Below are 20,651 nucleotides of genomic sequence, written 5' to 3'. Positions count from 1 at the left end.
GGCCTTGCTTTCAGTCTTAAGAGTTGCCCGGCTGGTCCTAACCCCTTTCTGGAGGAACTAGGAAACTATTCCTGACTCCGAAAGGGAGTGAGGATGAGCCGCGACGCTAGGCCAGTCTGCCAGCAGCGTGGGGAGCTGCAATAACTTGGGCCCTCTCTGCCCACCCCCCACCCTCACCCCCACCCCCTCGCGCGCGCGTGCGCGCGCGCGCACACACACACACACACACACACACACACACACACACGCCACCAAGGAGGTTGTCTGGGGCTGAGGAATTCTAGGTAGGCTGGACAGGGCAGCAGTATTGAATAAAGGACACCATGGGCACAATTAGGTTTTGGCCTTTAGTCTGAAAAAGTGTTGATTGAAAGTGTACAACAGAGAGCGGGTGCGAGCGGCTGGGGGCCATGGAGCCGCCAATAAAAAAGAATGTCCTTAAATAAAGTTCACAGAGTAAAAACCAGAAGAACCGCCAGTCTTCCCTCCAACACAACAGAGCACAGGCACAGAACCGGTGATGAGCCCCTAGGAGCAAGGAGGAGGCTGGGGAAGACAGCAGAGGCTCCCAGGCTGCTGTGTGGAGGGAGAGCCCTCTTTGGAATGGGCTGAATAAAGCCACCCAGCTCCCCCTGCACACCTCATAACCACTGCTAAGGCTAAAGGAAAAAGACAAAACTCAGTCTCAGGTCCAGAGGGCTCAGAAAACAGTCTAGGTGGGCAGGGATTCAGACACCCATTAGTCCCGCTTGGCCTTCTTCTTAATGTCACTGTTGCCATTTTCTTCAGCCCCCTCAGAAGAAAGCACCTCCTCCAGTTTCCGCTTGCCACTCTCTGGCTGAAGCTCTGCTGTGTTTCGGGGCTTGAAGCAAATGATGATGCAGGTCATGTTGTCACACCCTGTACCATCCCCAGAAGTGTCTGGTGCCAGGCACTGATCCAGCAGCTACAAAAGGGACAAGGTAGGTGGCTCAGCTTCAGGATTTGAATAACCTTCCTAGGAACCTAAACTCCCACAAGAGGACTGACCCTGCTGAAGACAGGGTGGCAGAAGGAGGGGAAGAGGCAACAGATGTCACAAAACAGGCCACTTGCTAGTGCATAATGCACAAGGATAAGTCAGGGAAATGAAGGAAGGTCGAATGTTCTAGTCAGGTTTGGCATCTGTCAGTAATTAGTGATACTTCCCAGCTCTGGTCTTGGCTCAAAAGATAAAACCTTGGCTATGCAAACCAGGCGCCCTCACTCCTCCACCCAGGCACTCACCTCTTCCACAATGGATGACAATAACCGAAGCTCCCCATTTTCATCACGCTGACTGATCTTTGATTGAATAAAGTCTATAACTTCCTGGCTGCTCATCACATTCCTGGGGTCAAAAACAATACACTCTTCTTTAGTCTCACCAAAGCAGAATAGAGGAATGTAGAGAGAAGTGATGGCCCCCAGGGCCAATAAAAACCCCTACAGAGTGCCTTAGGCCTGGGGGTTTTTACATCAAGATGTCTGCCTAGGCTCTAAACCTAAAGCAGCTTGAGAAAAGTGGTGAACGCAAGGCGTTAGAGGATGATAAAGTCAACCAGCTCAGAGCCCTTCAAGAGAAGTAATGCTGCATAAAAAAGGGAATTTTAGGGCATTCCACTGGTGCTCACCATATGCCATCACAGGCAATGACCATGAATTCGTGGTCGTCAGTGAGAGTCAGCACCTTGATGTCAGGCAGGGCTGAAATCATCTGTTCCTCAGGTGGCAAGTTCTTATTTCTCTTGTAGAAGTGGTCTCCTGAAATAAAAGAACGGTTGGTTGATGAATAGTTTAAGCAATCCCCAAAGACTTGTGCTCGAAGCTGGTCAACCCTTGCCATTCACTTCCCTTCTTTACAAAGTTCCATAATCTAAGTGAATGGAAAACTGAGTTCTAGTTTTTCTAGTTTCAGCCCTATCTTCAGGTTGCTAAACCTTAGGTAGGTCACTAACCTGTCTTTTTAATCATCCAAAAATGACAGCTATCTTACCTATCTCATGGAAATATTTTACAGACAAAAGTCACAGATAATGAAAGGACGTGGAAAGGTACAAGGGCCTATTAAGATTAAAGTTTGCCACTAGGTAGTCTGAAGAGAGAATAAGACCCCAAAAATCTTTCCCACACTTTTGTGTCCCTTACCAATGGCTCTGGAGAGGTTGAGGCCCCCGTTGACTCGCCCATCCATGGTGACCTTGCCACCAGCATTCTTGATGCGTGCTAGCTCCACTTCATCCTCTGGTTTGTGGTCATAGGACATGTCTAAAGCTTTGCCAGCCTCAGATACCACACAACGAGAGTCTCCTGCATTGGCTACAATCAATTGCTTCCCTCGTATCAGAGCCACCACCGCTGTTGTACCGCTGTCAGAGCCAGGCTTGAGAGGAAGAAAGAGAGCATCATGGGAGCTTCTGGACCCAAACTCCTCATTGGTACTCCCCTGACCATTCACTTTATGCTTTCTCCTCTCACTGGGACCACAAAGAGAACTTTAACAAAGAGGAGGGGCATAGATTTAATCTTTCCAAAGACTAGAACATGCTCTCTATTCTGAGCTAACCGTACCCTAAAGACCTAGTTCCTCTGGTAGCAAAAATCCCCCCATAACCAGGACTTCAGTAGTAAGCCAGCAAGGGGATTCCCTGTCCCCAAATCACAATCAAGGGAATCATATCTGCCTCTTGGTTTTTCTAAACTTGCTGCTCCCCTTCCCTACACACCTCCTCCTTGCCTTCCATGCCCGGCACCATCATCTCTTCTTCTTCTTCGTCCTCTTCAGCCTCCTCAGTGTCATCCTCATCTTCCTCATTCTCTGCCTCTTCACTGCTGTAGCCATCCTCTTCCTCACTGCATTCCTGCCAGAGGGATAATCCCAGGCTGCTGAGACTGGGATGAACCCCTGCCCCCCTCCCCCCAACTCATACTCAGAACCAAGAGGCCCTGACTGAACACTGATTCTGAGAGCATTGAAAGATCCAACTGTATGATTGTGATAGAAAAATCTCGAGGAGGGAAGACGGCTAGATGGGTATAACTGATATCCTCCTGAGCTGAGTTCAGCACTCACTGGGTTCAGCACTCACGGGGAGGAAATCCTACGAAGGCCAGGAATCTCAGCCAAAAGCACCTTCCAGCATCATGGCCAGAAAATAAGTGGCCCAGAGAAGGAAATACCCAAATATCCAAAGTAACAACCTCCTTGTTCTCTCACTAGGAGACAGATTCTGAAAGACTAGAACTAGATCTATTTGTTTTAGTTCCAACAAAAGAAGTTTCAAAGGCTAAGGGTTCCTATGTTGGTGGAAATAACGAATTCAAGAAAAGCTTGGTATATAGTAGGTCTTGGGGCCTGATCTAAAAATTGAAGTTGGGGTATCTGGCTGGCTTAGTCAGGAGAGCATGTGACTCTTGATCTTGGGGTCATGAGTTCAAGCCCCATGTTTGGGTGTACAGATTACTAAAGAAAGGAAAGAAAGAAAAAGAAAGAAAAGAAAAGACAGAAGAAAAGAAAGGGAAGGAAGAGAGGGAGGGGAGGGAGGGAGGAAGGAGAAAAGAAAGAGAAGAAAAGAAAAAAGAACCAACAGCTATGCATGGTGACCAAAAAGGCCCTCTCTGCGGATTCAGCAGCTGTCTGCTCCCACAGGCCCTTACCTCACTGTCTTCCTCTTCCTCTTCTGCCTCATCTGACTCATCCTCACTGTCCTCAAAGAACTTGGACTTAGCAACTCGAGGCAGCTTATCAGACGCTGAAGAGCAGGAAGGCCCAGCCTCACCAGTGGGAGTGCCAGGCTCACCACCTTGGCCTGCCTCAGTCCCACGTTCAGAGTTGGAGGAAAGGCCTGCGTGAGCCTTGACTGTGGGGCCATTTTCCTCTGAAGAAGTTTCCCTAGATGGGTCCTCAGGTCCTGCCTCCCCGTTGAGGCCCTGGGACCCTGGTTCCTCCCCTGTCCCAGTTCCAGATTTGCTGTGGGGAGCACCCTTGTGACAGTTCTGCCCGTAGCGTGTCAGCAGCTCTTCAATAGTCATGGTGGCCTCTTCGTGAAGCAGTGCAGCCTCCTCATTGTCCACTGCGGGGAAGAGGCTGAATCAGCATCCCCATGCCATACTCTTCATGGAATGAGCCCCCCTTCCTAGCTCCATAGCCCTTCCAGCGTGAGTTCCAACTCCCCCACCACCACTCACTCCTAAGGCTCTCCTCACCTATCAAGTCTCAGAACACCCTTTTGCTTCCTCCTCAAGTAATATCTGCCTGCAGAGACTTCCTTTGGTCTTTGTCTTTCACCCTCTTCTTTGTCAAAGGAACACTAGTTAATGTAGTTCTTTTATCACCTCACATTCTTGATTAAGTTGGAAACATCCTTATGGCTGAGGACCCAGGAAGCCCACAATGCTAGTGTGAGGCCTACAGCCCAGGCTTACTGACTGGCTGCTGAAAAAAGGTCACATAAAGGAACACCTGGGTACCTCAGTCTGTTAAATGTCTGCTTCAACTCAGGTCATGATCCCAGACTCCTGAGATCGAGCTCTACACTGGGCTCCCTGCTCAGCCTGCCCTCTCCCTCTGCTGTTTCCCCTGCTTGTGCTCTGTGGTATGCGCTCGCACGCACACTCTGTGTTAATAAACAAAATCTTAAAAAAAAAAAAAAAAAAGTCACATAAATGTAAACAGGAACCAGAGAGACCTCATCACAATGACAAAAAATAATGTATGGAAAAATGCTTCTAACTATGGACACAAGGTACAAAGGTTTTTTTCTCCTTTCATAACCTCATGTAAAATAGGAGAACATAAGAGTTCTTTAAAGTGAGGACTCCCCAAGTCCGTAAGAAGTCATCCTTTCTTAGAATTGACACATAAAAAATACATATTAAAGAAGAGTTCTTGGGACACCTGGGTGGCTCAGTGGTTGAGCATCTGCCTTAGGCTCACACCATGATCTCAGGGTCCTGGGATCAAGTCCCACATGGGGCTCCCTATAGGGAGCCTGCTTCTCCCTCTGCCTATGTCTCTGCCTCTCTCTCTGTGTCTCTCATGAATAAATAAATAAAACCTTAAAAATATATATATACATAAAATAAAGAAGAGTTCTTTAAAATGCTAATTTCCTCTCAAGGGATGCCACACTCACCATCATCTTCATCAGCTACTTTTTCTTTTTCATCCTCATCCTCAGTGGGTCGCCCTGCAATCTGTGCCAGCTCCTTAATGACTTCCTCAGTGGTCAGTTTGGCATCAATAGCCAAGAAGGCATCTTCTAATGCCTGGACATAAGCCAAAAAGTATGAGGCAAAAGTAGGAAAAAGTACAATGGGTACAAAATGAATCGCCTATATACAATCTGGGTACAAAGATGGCATGCAAATTCAGTGTGGACCACCAAAGAGGAGTCACTCACATATAAATAACAGCTCAGCTCAGAGACCTGGGAGTAATGAAGCAGCTCTAAAAAGGTCCAAGTGGGAATAAGTTTGTTTGGGGTATAGAATTCTTTAAGAAATACAATAAGCAGCAGCTTACTGGCAACAAGAAAGGAAAAGCCAAGGACTGTAAAACAAGGGAAAGCCTATATAAAGCGGAGAAGGAGCACTACAAAAAAACAGACCTTTTGTAGCTTGCCTTCTTTGTAGGCCTTCTGATCTTTGATGATATCAGGAAGATATTTGGCACAGTACAAGGCAACTTCCTCCCCTAGAAGAAAGGTAAGGTCACCCAGAGCACTGCTTCTCACATATGAAGTGATATAGTATTTACATGCCATACTGGAGAGGACCCCAAGGGTCAAGGAAATGACATCTTATATAACTGAAACCTATCTGAAAGACAACTGCTTAGTAAATTCTGATCCAGAAAATGGATTTTACCATCAACCCTCTCAGGGCTATATTAATATACCTTTTGTCTTTTCTCACCTGTATACTTAGTTCTCAGTAAAAAAAAGTAAATTCTAATGTAGAAAGAGGCTTTTTGGATTAAAATAAGGCCTGCTGAGATTATAAACCAATATAACATCCTTTAGGAAGATATACTGGCAGAACGGAGAAAAACAGCACTGGGAAGGAAATGGTATCTTAGGACCAGAACTTTAGAAAAGAACAAAAGACCTATTCTTGCCCCCTAAAGTCTGGAAATGGGGTTCAAAATGTCACCCATATGATCTACGAAAGTTACCTCCATGTCCATCATAGACAGAAAACATGGCTGTCTCACTGTCCAGCTCAGGAATACAGTTGTGAGCATCCTAGAAAAAAGAGAGCATAATTAGCATTTCTCAAGGTCAAAAGATGTCCTTCCTTGGGCACCTCAGGTCGTGAGGATCGCCTTCATGCCTTAATCTCACTAACCCTTCCCTGGCTGACCTACATGGCCTAGAAATAAGAAAGGAAAATGGGATGATAAAATAAAATAAATCAGCGGAGGGAGAAAGGAAGGGGGTGGGGGGGGGCAAGGGAGGGAAGTAGGGGAGGAAAGGAAGGGGGGAGGGAGGAAGGGAGAGAGATGAATCAGGTCACTACCTCTGCAGTCTAGCAGCCTCAGCCTAGGAGATCTCAGTCCAGATGGCAGAATGTTTGGTTGTTGGAACTCTAGACCTGACCCTTTTGGATTTGTGGCAACTATGGGAAGAACCAGAATAAAGGATCTTTAAAGTCACTTCCAGACCCATTCACTTGGATCAGTGAATTTCAAGGAAGAAAATGTTAGGGAAGACAGCATAAAGAGACCTGAGGGCATTACCAACCTAAAAAGTTTCTAGGAGAATCCTAAAACAACCTAAGTGAAAGCACTAAAATTTGTAAAATTATATATACACTTATACCACCACTCCCCAAAGCCCTATCTAAACAAATTATTCCCCTCTTCTCTCAAAGTTTAACTCACTCAGTAGTTACTCTCAGGCTATGCTGAGGATACATTTACAAAAGAATCTTCCCAACAAATAATGCTATTAAGCTACACTGTGTTTAGTATTTGTTAACTGGAATTTACAATGCCCCAAATAATCAGCCTTCCCACCTCCTACCCAGAGATGGAAATAAGAAATCATTCAACACTGATGGCACAGCACACCTAAAGAGAAGTCTGCAATGGTCCTGCTGTAGCAACACTGCGGTTGGAAGGCTGGGCTTGATCAAATTCTTCTAATAACATTCTAACATCCCAAACAAATATTCCAGACCATGCCACAGTTCAAGCCAAGACTGGTGAACCTAGGTGAGAGTGTGCTGCAGCTTACTCTGCCCCATCTTGGAATACAACCTCACCTCCCTTTCAGGTACTTTCTACAAACAAAATGAATATAATCAACTATTTACTTTGATTGATTATTCTTGTGTAAGGTAATGGTTCTCCTTCCTCTTTCGGGCATTTAAAATTTTCTAGTATCAATAGTTAGGAAATCAGTATGGTGATTCTTCTGTTGTCCCTGAAATAAGACTATGCCTTCATTATACAAATCTAAAAAATAAAAACTATTTTAAGGTAGCAAATGAGAGAATGGAAAAATAACTACTTTGTATATCCCTCTGATGGATTCCAGGAGAAAGTGTCCCAGAATCTAAGGGGCTGCTATGGAGGACCCTCAAAAGCCTATCTAAATTATCAACAACCATTTCTAAGTTTTATCCCCAAGACCTGGAGAGCACCATAGACCAAAGGACATCTTGTGGTTCTCTAAGAATTTGTTATTCCTTCATCAAATATCTGAGTATCCATTAAATGCCATGATCAGTTCTGGGTGTTTGGGGTGTATCAGTGAATAAAATGAAACCTGCACTTCATAAAAAACAACAAAAACTTAAAATCTCATAAGGAATATACACAATAAATACAATAAATAGTTAAATAAAAAATAGTTAAATCATATATATAGCATGATATTATAACTCCTATGGAAAGATGATAGTGCTATGGAATAAAGAAAAGGTAGAATAGAGGACTGAGTTGGATTAGTGAAAAGTGGTGGAAGAAGTGAATTGGCATGGGACACAGTGTGGTACAGGCTTACTGAAGCCATAAGAAACTGTACTTCAGCAGTCACTACCTAAGTCATGCCAGATCTAATTACTATCAGCAAAACAGCTGTGTCATATTAATGTTGACTTTAATTCTGTTGATTGTGTGGTGTGGTTTGTTGGCATGGAATTTATGCCCAGTTCTGTTTGTACTCATTTAAGTAACATTAAATTAAAATTGTTTTAGTGAACTCTGGAGTTCCACAAGTAATGCTTTCCTTTAAAAAAAAAAGATCCATGGAAGAGCTCCAAGATATTTTGTTAAATAAGGAAAGTAAAGTGCAGAAGGAAAGCAAAGTACAGAATGATATATTTAGCAAGCGGCTTTTGTGTAAGAAGACCATAGAAATAGACACTTGTCTTTTCATACTGTAATACTACATGGATACACAGAAAACTAGAGAAAAGCAGTTAACTGGTGGTGGTGGTGGGGGGGGGGTTGTGTAGACGGATGGGAGTGAGATGAGCCACCGGAATGTTTAGCTTTTTCAAAAGTAAGTTAAATGTTTTAAAAAGACTCAATGTATCACTAAAATGTGAGAAACTGCTCCAACTAATTCCACTTTTTGAGAGGGGAGGGAAGAGCAATCTTCTTGTCCACTCCTTCCCAGTGGAACAGGACAGTCCGACTCTGTCCTGCAATGCCACTCTAAATCACAGCTGTACCATGAGATGCAAATCCATCTGAACCCACACCTCTATTCAAATCATTTTTTTTTTACTTCATCTGCTCCTCACAAAACCATGTGATGCATTTGATATATGAATATATGATAAAAACAGCAAAGAAATGAATATTAAAGACAAGGAAATACCCTCGTGTGCAAATTAGAATAATGAAAAAGATAACCAGTGGTGACAGGAAGGAAGTAAAAACACATTCTCATATCCTGATCAACAGGAATATAAATTAGTATAGCCTTCCTGGAGCACAATTTCATAATACATACGAAAATTTCAACTGTTCATGCCCTTTGATCTAGTCATTGGACTTCTAAAAGTTTATTTTATGGAAGTAATAAGGAGGGTACAAGGGTATGTATAAGAATGTTCACTATAGCATTATTTATAATAAAAAACAATTATGAAACATCCAAATTTCCATGGAGAGATTAGATTATAAGTGGTACATCCCTCCAACAGAATGTAGCTATTAGAAATGAATATGTGTTCATTTGAAAGTGGTAAAAGGAGAAAAAAATAAAAAGCATTTGTATGTATATGCTAGGTCTGGAAGACCACAACACAGATCAAACTGTAATGGAGAGTAAGAGTTGGGTAATAACTATTTTCTGTATTTTAACATTTAAAATTTTTTACAATATGCCATACTGTTCCAGTTTGAATGATAATGAAGACAAAATGAACCTATGAACTGTCCTCAAGTGACCACACTATGATATACTGCATAATTTCTGGCCAGGTATCTCTCTACATGTGCCTCCATTTTTTCTCCTATAATATGGAATAAGAATAGTTACCTTACCCTTATTGCCTTATTGTGGTGTAGTTACAAGATATGTAGAACTCCTCTTAAGCTGGAATTTAACATAAAAATATATATATTCTGCTCTAAAATTCAGCACCTAGCTCAAATATTTCTTCTTTATTCTTAGTCTCAAAGAGGAATGCCCACCATAATGATTCATCTTATATCTTGAGGTCTCATTTCCTAGGACTATTCCACATTACCTTCTCTTCTACTTCCTGGTAAGGCTCTGGATCTATTTTATCACTTGGAACTGTTCTACCTTCTCTAAAGCACTTTAGTTTCCCCCTTTGCATCTCTATTCAGAGCCTCCCTACCTTTACCCTTGCTTTTCTTTCGTTCTGACCTTTCTGAGACAGAGCCAAGTATTTCAACACTGTCTCTTAGCAATCGAGAAAAACTCATCCAACCTTGTATAACCCGACCAACTGCTTTCTTTACCCCTGAATCAGAGCCAGTAAGTATTGCTAGTCATAAAATGTCAGGAAATCATGTTGATTGTGCACCCTAGTTCCATGCACTATTTTTTTTCACGTGTTCTGTATTGACGCTTAAATATATTAACCAGAGTCAGTCACAAACCTTTCCCACACTGTTCAAGTTCTCAATGCTCTTCTTTCACTCTTAACAGATGAGCTAACCTCTTGCTTTACTTTGATCAAGGTCGTATTTCAAGAACTACCTCATCATCTCTATTCTACCTCAAAATCTCTCTACAGCTTTACCTAACCTCTCTTTCACTTCTGCCTCCCAAAGCATTGTTTCTCCCCCTTTTTTAATTCAACAAAGCCTGTATTAAACCATTTATTGGAAACTGCTTAAAATTATCTCCTCTTTTTAGATTTATACTTCCTCTTAAACCTCTAATCTCAAAACCTTTTCTTTCAAGATCTTTACTTCACAAAGCAGGCAGTAACCATAACAGCAATCCAAACAGTCATTTTGCAGGCTTTATTTTTTTCCAAATAGTGTATGTAATTAAAACAGTGAAAACCATGTCGGCTTTCTTTAAAATTCTCTTGGGTTCTGTGAAGTTGCCTGTTTCTACAAGATGTCCCTTCACTTCAAACTTAACATATAAACAGAAACTCAGCAGTCTTCAAAAAATCAGAACTTCCCCTGTAGGTTTTATTTCTATTCATGGAATCTTAACTTTCCTAGGCAACACTTAATACCAGTCCACCTTGACTTCCTGGCTCTCTTCCACCATCCAATCACCAAGTCCTACTAAGTTTTCCTTCATTACTTTGTTCCTGGATTACTTCACTTTTATTAGCATTTTATCTCCTTCCTGCTTCTACTCTCTGCCCCTGTAATCCAGCCTACATATTACACATATCCAGATGACAGATTATCCTTTCCAATGTAACACTTTATTGCTAAAAGCTTCAATGGATTTTACTGGATGTTAAGACTGATTCTACACAACTTACAGGCAATTTAAGGTACTCAATCATCATTCCTACCCATCTCTATAACCTAATCTCTTAATTTTTATACAACTCCCCAAAAGAAGAAACTACTCCACTCTTGACACTGACCACTCCACCCCAACAAAGTACTTAAGCATGCCTCAGAATCTTTCCTCCTACCCCTCCTTCTAATAATCCTTCTCGTTCTTCTCCTACTTTCCTCTCCTTTTGTTCCCACTTACACGCTCTCCTTAAGGTCCAGTTAGTCTCACCAACTCCAAGAAATCTTTCTTAATCACACCAATACTCTTATGATCATTCCTCTCTCTAAGCTCATTTAATATTTACTGTCTCTACCAATAATATGGTTATTCAGCATATACCATCTTGCATTGTTATTTCGTATTCTATGGAAGAAAAGAAGAGTCTTAGACCCGAAACTATATTGTAAGTTTTGAAAACAAAGACTCAATTTCTTTACAGCTTTGGGGCCTAAAACTATGTTCTGCAACATAGTAGGACTTCCATGTTGTTTATGATGCTGAGTTCCTGGCTGCTTCAGGACAAATACCTTATGGATGTCTCCTCCTTCATTTTCTATCCTAAACCTAGAGATGTATCATAACACAATGACTGCTGATAGTCTGAAGGAGATGACTCAGTATACACAGGTCACCTGAGTCAGGGCCCTTGGGCCTTGCCTTACTTAAAATCACATGTCATACAGAACATTCTGACCTTCTAAACAACCAATGGATCTGTATTAATAAAATCCTGGTTATCCTGCCTCATGTTAATCTCCTAAGGTCATAAACACATCCACAAATGTTCCTATGTAACTAGATGATCAACCATTTATATTTATGATACATAAATTTACCTCAATCTTTACAAGCCAACATAAAAAGTTTGAAGGTGGCTGGGAAGCAAACTACATTTTAGTCTTTAAAATTATATGACTTTTAAAATTATATGCCATAGGGATCCCTGGGTGGCGCAGCGGTTTGGCGCCTGCCTTTGGCCCAGGGCGCGATCCTGGAGACCCGGGATCGAATCCCACATCGGGCTCCCGGTGCATGGAGCCTGCTTCTCCCTCTGCCTGTGTCTCTGCCTCTCTCTCTCTCTGTGACTATCATGAATAAATAAATAAAATCTTAATAAATAATGAAATCTTTAAAAAAATAAATAAATAAAATAAAATAAAATAAAATTATATGCCATATATCACTTCAATGCCAAAGAATGAGTATTTTGTGTCTCCTTAAAATTCATATGTTAAAATGTAATCCCCAACATGATGCTACTTGGAGGTGGGTGTTTCAGAGGTAATTAGGTCATGAAGGAGGAGCCCTCATGAATGAGATTAGTGTCCTTATAAAAGAGACCCCAAAGAATTCCCTTGCCTTGAAGATACAGCTTAGAAGACAGACATCTATGAACCAGAAAGTAGGCCCTCAGCAAACACCTCAGTCTTGGACTTAATAGGGTCTTGAAGATATATCTGTATACCCATGTTCACAGCAACTTTATCCACAATACCCAAAATGTAGAAACAACTATGAATGGATAAACAAAATGTGGTATATTCACACAATGGATACTGTTCAGCCTTAAAAAGAAATTCTGACAAAAAAAAAAAAAAAAGAAATTCTGACACATGCTATAACGTGGATGAACCTGGAGGATATTATGCTAAGTGAAAGAAGCCAGTCACAAAATGACAAATGTGTCTTTCTATGAGGTACCTAGGGTATTCAAATTCATAGAAATAGGAAGTAGAATGGTTGCCGGGGGCAGGGGGAATGGAGAGCTATTTAACTGGTATAGAGTTTCAGTTTTACAAGATGAAAATAGTTCTGGTGATTGGCTGCCCAACTGTGTGAATGTACTTATTAATAGTAACTGTACATTTTAAAATGGTGAAGATGGTAGATTTTATGTTATGTATACTTTACCACAACTTAACATAAAATAATTAAAACATGCACATGCGCGCACGCACACAACACACACACACACACACACACACACACACACACAAACCTCCCACGAAGAAAAGCCCAGTCTCAGACAGCTTTATTGGTAAATTTTACCAAATATTTTTTAGAAATTAATAATGCCAATTCTTCACAAACTTTGCCAATGTATAGAAGAGGAAGCAACACTTCCCAACTCATTCTAAGGCCAATATTATCCTGATACCAAAACCACAGACATCACAAGAAAACTACACAATATTGTTAAAGGTAGCAATACTCCTCAACTGCATCTATAGATTCAGCACAATCCCTTTCAAAATTCCAAATGCCTTTTGCATAGATATTGACAAGTTGATCCTAAATTCGTATGGAAATGCAAGGGACCCAGAAAAGAAGAAATGAGAAAAAGAACAAAGTTGGAAAATTCACACTTCCTAATTTCAAAACTTACCACAAAGCTATATAACCAAGACAGTGTGGTACTGACATAACAATAAGTACATAGATCAATGGAATGGAATTAAGAGTCCAGAAATAACCCCTCATTATTTATAGTCAAATGATCTTAACAATGATTCCAAGATAATTCAGTGAGGGAAAGAACAGGCTTTTTACCAAAAAGCTGGGAATGGATATCCACATGCACAAGCATGAAATTGGATCTCTTCCTTAAACCATCCACAAAAATTAACCCAAAATGGATGTAAGAGCTAATACTATAAAATTCTTAATAGAGAAACAGACTTCATCAAAATTAAACATTTTTGTACTTCAAAGGACACAAACCAAAAAAAGCAAAAGGGTAGCCCACAGAATAGGAGAAAATATTTGAAAATCATATCTGATAAAGAACTTGTATCCAAAATATATAAAAAATTTTTACATCACAATAAAAAGACAAAAAATGATGACCCAATAAAAAGAGACAAAGGACCTAAACAAACATTTGTCCAATGATCTATAAGTGGCGTTTAACACAAGAAAAGATGCTCAAACATCGTAAGCTACCAGGGAAATATAATCAAAATCACAATGAGATATGATTTCACACCCCACTATAATGGCTATAATAAAAAAGGTAAGTGTAGGAAGGCTCTAGAGAAGCTAACACTCTCATATATTGCTGGTAAGAATGCAAAACAATGCGACCACTTTGGAAAATAGTTACGCAGCTCCTCAAAATGTTAAACATGGAGTTACTATATGACCCAGCAATTCCTCTCCTATAATATATTCAAGAGAAATAAAAATTTATTTCCACAGAAAAATTTGTAAATGTGGGGATGTCTGGGTGGCTCAGCAGTTGAGCACCTGCCTTCAGCCCAGGGCGTGATCCGGGAGTCCCAGGATAGAGTCCCATATCAGGCTCCCTGCATGGAGCCTGCTTCTCTCTATGCCTAGGTCTCTGCCTCTTTCTCTTTCTCTGTGTATCTCTCATGAATAAATAAAATCTTTTTAAAAAATTTGTAAATGTATGTTCCCAGCATCATTATTCATCATAGCCAAAATGTGGAAACCCAAATATCCATTAACTTATGAATGGATAAACAAAATATCCATACAATGGAATATTATTCAGCCATAATAAAGGAGGAAGTACTGATAAATGATACAACACGAATGACTCTTAGAACTACAACTTAGGGACCCCTGGGTGGCTCAGCCATTGAACATCTATCTGCCTTTGGCTCAGGGAGTGATTCCAGAGTTGTGGGATCGAGTCACACATCAGGCTCCCTGCATGGAGCCTGCTGCTCCCTCTGCCTCCGTCTCTGCCTCTCTCTCTGCCTCTCATGAATAAATAAATAAAATCTTGGGACACCTGGGTGGCTCAGAAGTTAAGCACCTGCCTTTGTCTCAGGGCGCAATCCTGGAGTCCCGGGATCGAGTCCCACACATCAGGCTCCCTGTATGGGGCCTGCTTCTTCCTCTGCTTATGTCTCTGCCTCTCCCTCTCTGTGTCTCTCATGAATAAAAAAAAAAGAAAAAAAAATCTTAAAAAAAAAAAAAAAACCTATTTAGAGGGGTGCCTAAGTGGTTCAGTCAAGCACCTGCCTTTAGCTCAGATCATGATTTGGGGTCCTGGGATCCAGCCCAGGGTCCAGCTCTCTGCTCACTGGGGAATCTGCTTCTCCCTCTGGCACCCCCACCCTCCATCCTGCTTACCCTCTCTCTCAAATAAAATATTTTTTAAAAATAAGAAACATTGTTTAGGGCAGCCCTGGTGGCGCAGCGGTTTGGCACCGCCTGCAGCCTGGGGTGTGATCCTGGAGACTCGGGATCGAGTCCCACATCGGGCTCCCTGCATGGAGCCTGCTTCTCCCTCTGCCTGTGTCTCTGCCTCTCTCTCTCTGTGTCTATGAATAAATAAATAAAATCTTTAAAAAAAAAAAAAGGGATCCCTGGGTGGCGCAGCGGTTTGGCGCCTGCCTTTGGCCCAGGGCGCGATCCTGGAGACCCGGGATCGAATCCCACGTCGGGCTCCCGGTGCATGGAGCCTGCTTCTCCCTCTGCCTGAGTCTCTGCCTCTCTCTGTGACTATCATAAATAAATAAAAATTAAAAAAAAAAAAAAAAAAAAAAAAAAAAAAACATTGTTTAGTAAAAGAAGGCAGGCATAAAAGATAACATTTATAATTCCATTTTTATGAAATGTTAAAAATAGGTAAATCCATAGAGATATAATATAAATTGGTGGTTGCCAGGGGTTAAAGGGCGGGGGGGGGACAGAGACTGACTGGTAATGGCTACAAGTTTTCTTCTTGAGTGATAAAACTGTTCTAAAATGGATAGTGGTGATGGATGAACAACTCTGTGAATATATTAACCACTGAAATGTATGCTTTAAATGGATACAGTATATGAATTATCTCTCAATAAAATTGTTTAAAACGAAATCTGTATATAATTTTTAAAATACTGTATATGATTTAAAGTTAATAGACTCCATCTTTGAACAGGCTCTAAAGGGAAATAGAAAACAACTCCACTTTAAATCAGTATTCAGGGATCCCTGGGTGGCGCAGCGGATTAGCGCCTGCCTTTGGCCCAGGGCACGATCCTGGAGACCCGGGATCGAGTCCCACATCAGGCTCCCGGTGCATGGAGCCTGCTTCTCCCTCTGCCTGTGTCTCTGCCTCTCTCTCTCTCTCTCTCTCTGTGTGACTATCATAAATTAAAAAAAAAAAAAAGTCCCCTCCTAGAGGGAACATACCTCAACATAATAAAGGTCATATATTTAAAAAAAATAATAATAAATCAGTATTCAGCTTAAAGGATGCCACTATACATCAGCAATGCCTTAAGTTGAGTTCTAAAGATTTATGCTTCCAGACAGCATAATTTTAAAATCAGCTTACAATGGCAAGAACTACTGATCAGATCTGTTAAACTTCTACACTCAAATTCAAAGTACAGTTCCTTGGGGATCCCTGGGTGGCGCAGTGGTTTAGCGCCTGCCTTTGGCCCAGGGCGCGATCCTGGAGACCCGGGATCGAGTCCCACATCAGGCTCCCGGTGCATGGAGCCTGCTTCTCCCTCTGCCTGTGTCTGTGTCTCTGCCTCTCTCTCTCTCTCTCTCTATCATAAATAAATAAAAATTTACAAAAAAAAAAAAAAGTACAGTTCCTTACCTGACCTCTCAAAGTACAATTCCAAGATGATAACCCAATAGAGGGTTGGGGTGGAGAAGCAGTAGTAACATCTGCTACAGGATTGGGCAACTGAAATAATTTATGTAAAATATTCTTGAAATCTTAAGGAATAAATTCTGATTGTAACTTCCAGTTGCTTAAGAACTTATAAAGGAATAGTATAATAGGAAACAATTTCTCCATATTCATGGACATACATTTGATATCATTTGATATGGTCACTGAATTTTGAAGAAAAGGTACCACATGCTAATCAAATGAAAAGAATGTCCTCTTATAGAAGTTGCTTAACTGCATCCCAGACAAAAGAATTCTGATCTGGTTCAGTAAATAAAAAGTGCTTTAAGATATAGAGATGAGGCATTAATCTGAGGATCAGTTAATGCTCTTCAGCATCAGATACCATCTCTTAAGTAGAACCCCACAGAATGCTTATGGTATCCCATTTTATATTTTTGCTCCGTTATATAATAATTGAAACTGTCATGTAGGTATCTTAAGAATTTTCTGCTTAGCATTATTCTACCTTCAATTCTAGATGACCCTATATGACCACTAATAAACCAGCTTCTATAGGGTAGGAAACAGCCACCTTCTCAAAAGTATACTCTTAATATTGATACTACTGTTTAAAAGAAGGCAAATATAATTCATAGAATTTTTTTTTAAATCCTAATTCCCCTGGGAATCCCTGGGTGGCTCAGCAGTTTAGCTCCTGCCTTCCGCCCAGGGTGTGATCCTGGAGTCCCGGGATCGAGTCCCACGTCAGGCTCCCTGCATGGAGCCTGCTTCTCCCTCTGCCTGTGTCTCTGCCTCTCTCTCTGTGTCTTTCAGTGAATAAATAAAAATTTTTTAAAAAGCCATATAAAAAAAAATCCTAACTCCCCCCAAAAAAGTAGTTTTGTCACTTCCAAGAGAATCTTACAACCCAAAACTTAAAGTACCCATGTCCCTTTAAGACTGTATCAACTAAAAGCATTTTCAGATTGGATTTATTAGCCATCAAAAACTCAAAGCCTTTCCGTATGTATTTCTCAGGCACCCTTCCACAACCTACCTGTTAACCCACAAAATACATACCTCAACCAGCTTGAGGGTCCCTCCAAACCATGAAGAAGGAAGAAGGGAAGGGAACATCAACTGTGGTATTTTGTTTACCCCTCCTCAAAACACCCTGGTTCCACAGCAAGAGGGGCTGGAGAGAGGCAGAAAGTATAAAATGCCAGCTATTGACAGTTGCCATCCTTGCCTCAAGAGAAGGGGTAATACAGTACTCTCTAAGACTGAATCTAGGTGCATCAATTAGGATTTTAGCAACCTCTGTAATGTGTATTGACATAAACTTACCTCAAAGGAAACATTAGGACCAAGAAAATAAGGTCAATAGACTTAATAAATAGGTGGAATTGAGCCCTAAAGGTTAAGAGGAACAGGTGTGTACACTTTCTGAAAAGAGCAGATTCACTTAAGAGGCTACAAATCATAGTTATTTTCTTGTCATAGTAAAGAAACTATGTTATGCTTTGGAGAGAAAGGAAACAAAGCCAAAAGGAAAAGTATTCATGCAGCAGCAAAGGATCCCAAATAGGACTTCAAGAGGATATGATTAAAGGTAACCATTCAAACAAAGGTAAATTCAGAAACAGCATAATAGGAAGATTTTAAAACCCAAACAGGTTACCTCTCAGGAGAAAGATTAGGATATAAGGAATAGTCTAACAAGTTCTCTACAAACCAAACAGCTGCTGATGAAAAAAAAGTCATTTTCTAATTACCAAAGGAGAAACCAAAATAAAGGGAAATACCCTGCAGAGAAGCAAACAGAACAGACTCACTGGGCAAATAACTTGGAAAACTAAATATCCAAGCAACTCAGTTAATAAAGAAAACTAGGAAAAAGAGAAAAAAAAAAAAAAAAACAGAAAAACCAAGGTGCAGAAGTAGAAAATAAGGAATAAGAAACCTGAAGGAAAAGCCTTACTCTAAGATGAAAGCGTCACCTCCAATCTTACAATATTAACAGAAAATGCCATAGAAATGGAATCTATGAACTAGCAACTAACCCAGACCCAGCCTTACATTAAGGTTTTTCTTTTGAAGCAAAATCCAGATACTTCTAATATTCATACAATTATATTTACTAAACACCCAGGAGCACCCCACTAAAATATGAAATGCTATACTTCATGTTGACACAGATGATAATAGTGTCCAGTAAGTGCCTCAAACAATTTCATCCCACAGATTCTTTCCACCAAGGCACAAGTGTCCTAATCTTTCTGGGCCTCATCTTCCCAGCTATAAAACTTGGGAGCCAAACTACAGGAGATGAACTATAAGATTCCCCTCATTCCTGAAATGTTATACCTAATGACAGAACTGTTTAAAGTCGGCTGTGGATATAAAATTGGGAGTCTGAGAACCAACCATTTAAGTTTATACTGTCATTCCAGAGCTAACCACAGGGAGGAGCGAGGGATTTGAAGAAATTCCCAAGGGAGACAGTATTAGGTTGTTACCTGAAGCCCACCTAGTAAGTAGATAAACCCTTAATCCCAGAAATAATTAGAGCATTTCTCTGGCCCTTCTGCTTAGATCTCACAACACTCTTCACAAAGACATGTCTTACATACGTCTTTCTCCCTTTCCTTCATGCACGGTCTTCCCTGTTCTTCCTTGTAGTTTTACATCCATTTTGCCCAATACTACTACTCTTTATCCAGAAATTTTCCACCTCTTTTATCCAGAAGAAATCTAGAAAAGAAAAATCCCTTCTTTATAGATTAGTTCTTTACAGGCTATGATGGAATGACTGTACACCAAGGAAACTATAAACTACAACAAGCACAGACAAATGACAATTAGGGAGTAAGTTTTAGAAAAATCCCGAGGAAAAAAATATCAAGCATAATAAAAAAAAAAAAGGAATGATACCGATTGGCACAACTCAAGTTTGCCAAAGGTCGTAAAAGGCCCTGAAGAGAATACAAACGACTGACAATTCCTGGAGGTCAGATCGAGCCTCTGAAATTAACAATCAGTGCCAAGAGCCAAGCAACTGGGTGTTGAAGAATGAATTTGAAACAGACTACTTGCCCAGGCTTCCTTTCACTGTCATACTGCTCGTCCAAAGAGGCCTCTCACAGCACATATTTAAGAAAACAAAACGAAAAAGTAGTCATGCCCATCTATTCTCCTCGTCCTCGCAAAAGTAAGTGAATAAATAGCGCCTCTTTTCATCTTCACTCCCACACTACACCTCACACCGTTTACGAGCCTGGAGGGCTGGGTTGGCAGGAGACGATGGCGCGAAGGCACAGGGAGAGGGCGGTCAGTGGGCGGAAGGTGCCTCTCCCCACATGGCCGAGCTCTCGCCGCTAAACTGGCCACCAGCACACGGTCCTCAAGCACCGGCAGTTCCCTCTCGGCCCCGGGCCCAGTCGCTGCCGCCCGTCAAACTGCTGCCGCAGCCGCAGCTGCAGGCTCCCGATACCGACCCTTCCCCGGGGATGACCCCATCCCCCCGCTCCCTTTCTCCGTCAGGTTCCCGCCCTGCAGCGGCCCGCCTCTGGGCCTCTCCCGCCTCACCTCCATGGAGACGCGCCAGCCTTGCATGGCGGAGAAGCCGTAGGGCAGCGGCAGGCGAGAGGCGCCGACCCCGTCCCCGGAGCACTTCACCGTGTTGGGCTGGGAGAGGTAGGCACCCATGGCGGCGGCTGGCCGGCGGCCTCAGGGGCAGGCGAGCGGGGCGCGACCCGTGCCGGAGCCGGAGCCCCGGGGGCGCGCGTGGCAGGAGCGGGCCCGGCTGCACGGCCGACGCAAGGTGCCGGTGAAAGGCGCGAGGCCGGCCAGGAGGCGGTAACGGGACGGGAGCAGAGAGGGAGCGGAAGCGGAAACGGCGCCACTCCAGACCCCGCCCGGCCGGCGCGGCGCGGCACGGCACGGCACGGCGCTGCGGGCAGTCATTTCCTTAGCAACGCGCCCCGCCCGCGGGGACAACGGCCCGCCCAACCGCCGCTCCCGCGAGACTGGTGCGGCCACGCCTACCAACCGCCGCGGCTTGCCTCGGGCGGCCCCGCCAGCGA

General features: G+C 42.3%; 1 protein-coding gene across 3 annotated transcripts; it reads right to left on the bottom strand.

Moving 5' to 3' along the window:
- Nucleotides 1–333: 333 nt before the first annotated feature.
- On the bottom strand, nt 334–20,422 carry PPM1G (protein phosphatase, Mg2+/Mn2+ dependent 1G). 3 transcript variants are annotated; one of them, XM_077915896.1, is made up of 11 exons: nt 20,155–20,295; nt 6,538–6,636; nt 6,194–6,263; nt 5,628–5,713; nt 5,154–5,286; nt 3,676–4,091; nt 2,745–2,879; nt 2,167–2,401; nt 1,653–1,782; nt 1,267–1,369; nt 334–946 (listed from the first exon to the last, which is right to left on the bottom strand). In XM_077915896.1, exons 3-11 carry the CDS (start codon nt 6,219–6,221, stop codon nt 740–742), a joined length of 1,473 nt encoding a protein of 490 aa, XP_077772022.1. In that variant the 5' UTR covers nt 6,222–6,263; nt 6,538–6,636; nt 20,155–20,295; the 3' UTR covers nt 334–739. The 3 variants fall into 3 exon arrangements, with proteins under 3 accessions (XP_077772022.1, XP_077772020.1, XP_077772021.1); XM_077915894.1 differs by lacking the exon at nt 6,538–6,636 and having other exon boundaries at nt 20,155–20,422; XM_077915895.1 differs by lacking the exons at nt 6,538–6,636; nt 20,155–20,295 and adding an exon at nt 17,647–17,718.
- Between the last annotated feature and the right edge of the window lie 229 nt (nt 20,423–20,651).

This window comes from Canis aureus, chromosome 12 (assembly GCF_053574225.1).
Source record: "Canis aureus isolate CA01 chromosome 12, VMU_Caureus_v.1.0, whole genome shotgun sequence".
Taxonomy (NCBI): Eukaryota; Metazoa; Chordata; class Mammalia; order Carnivora; family Canidae; genus Canis; species Canis aureus.
Note: the sequence above shows the minus strand (reverse complement) of the source record. Positions and strands in the feature narration are given on the sequence as shown.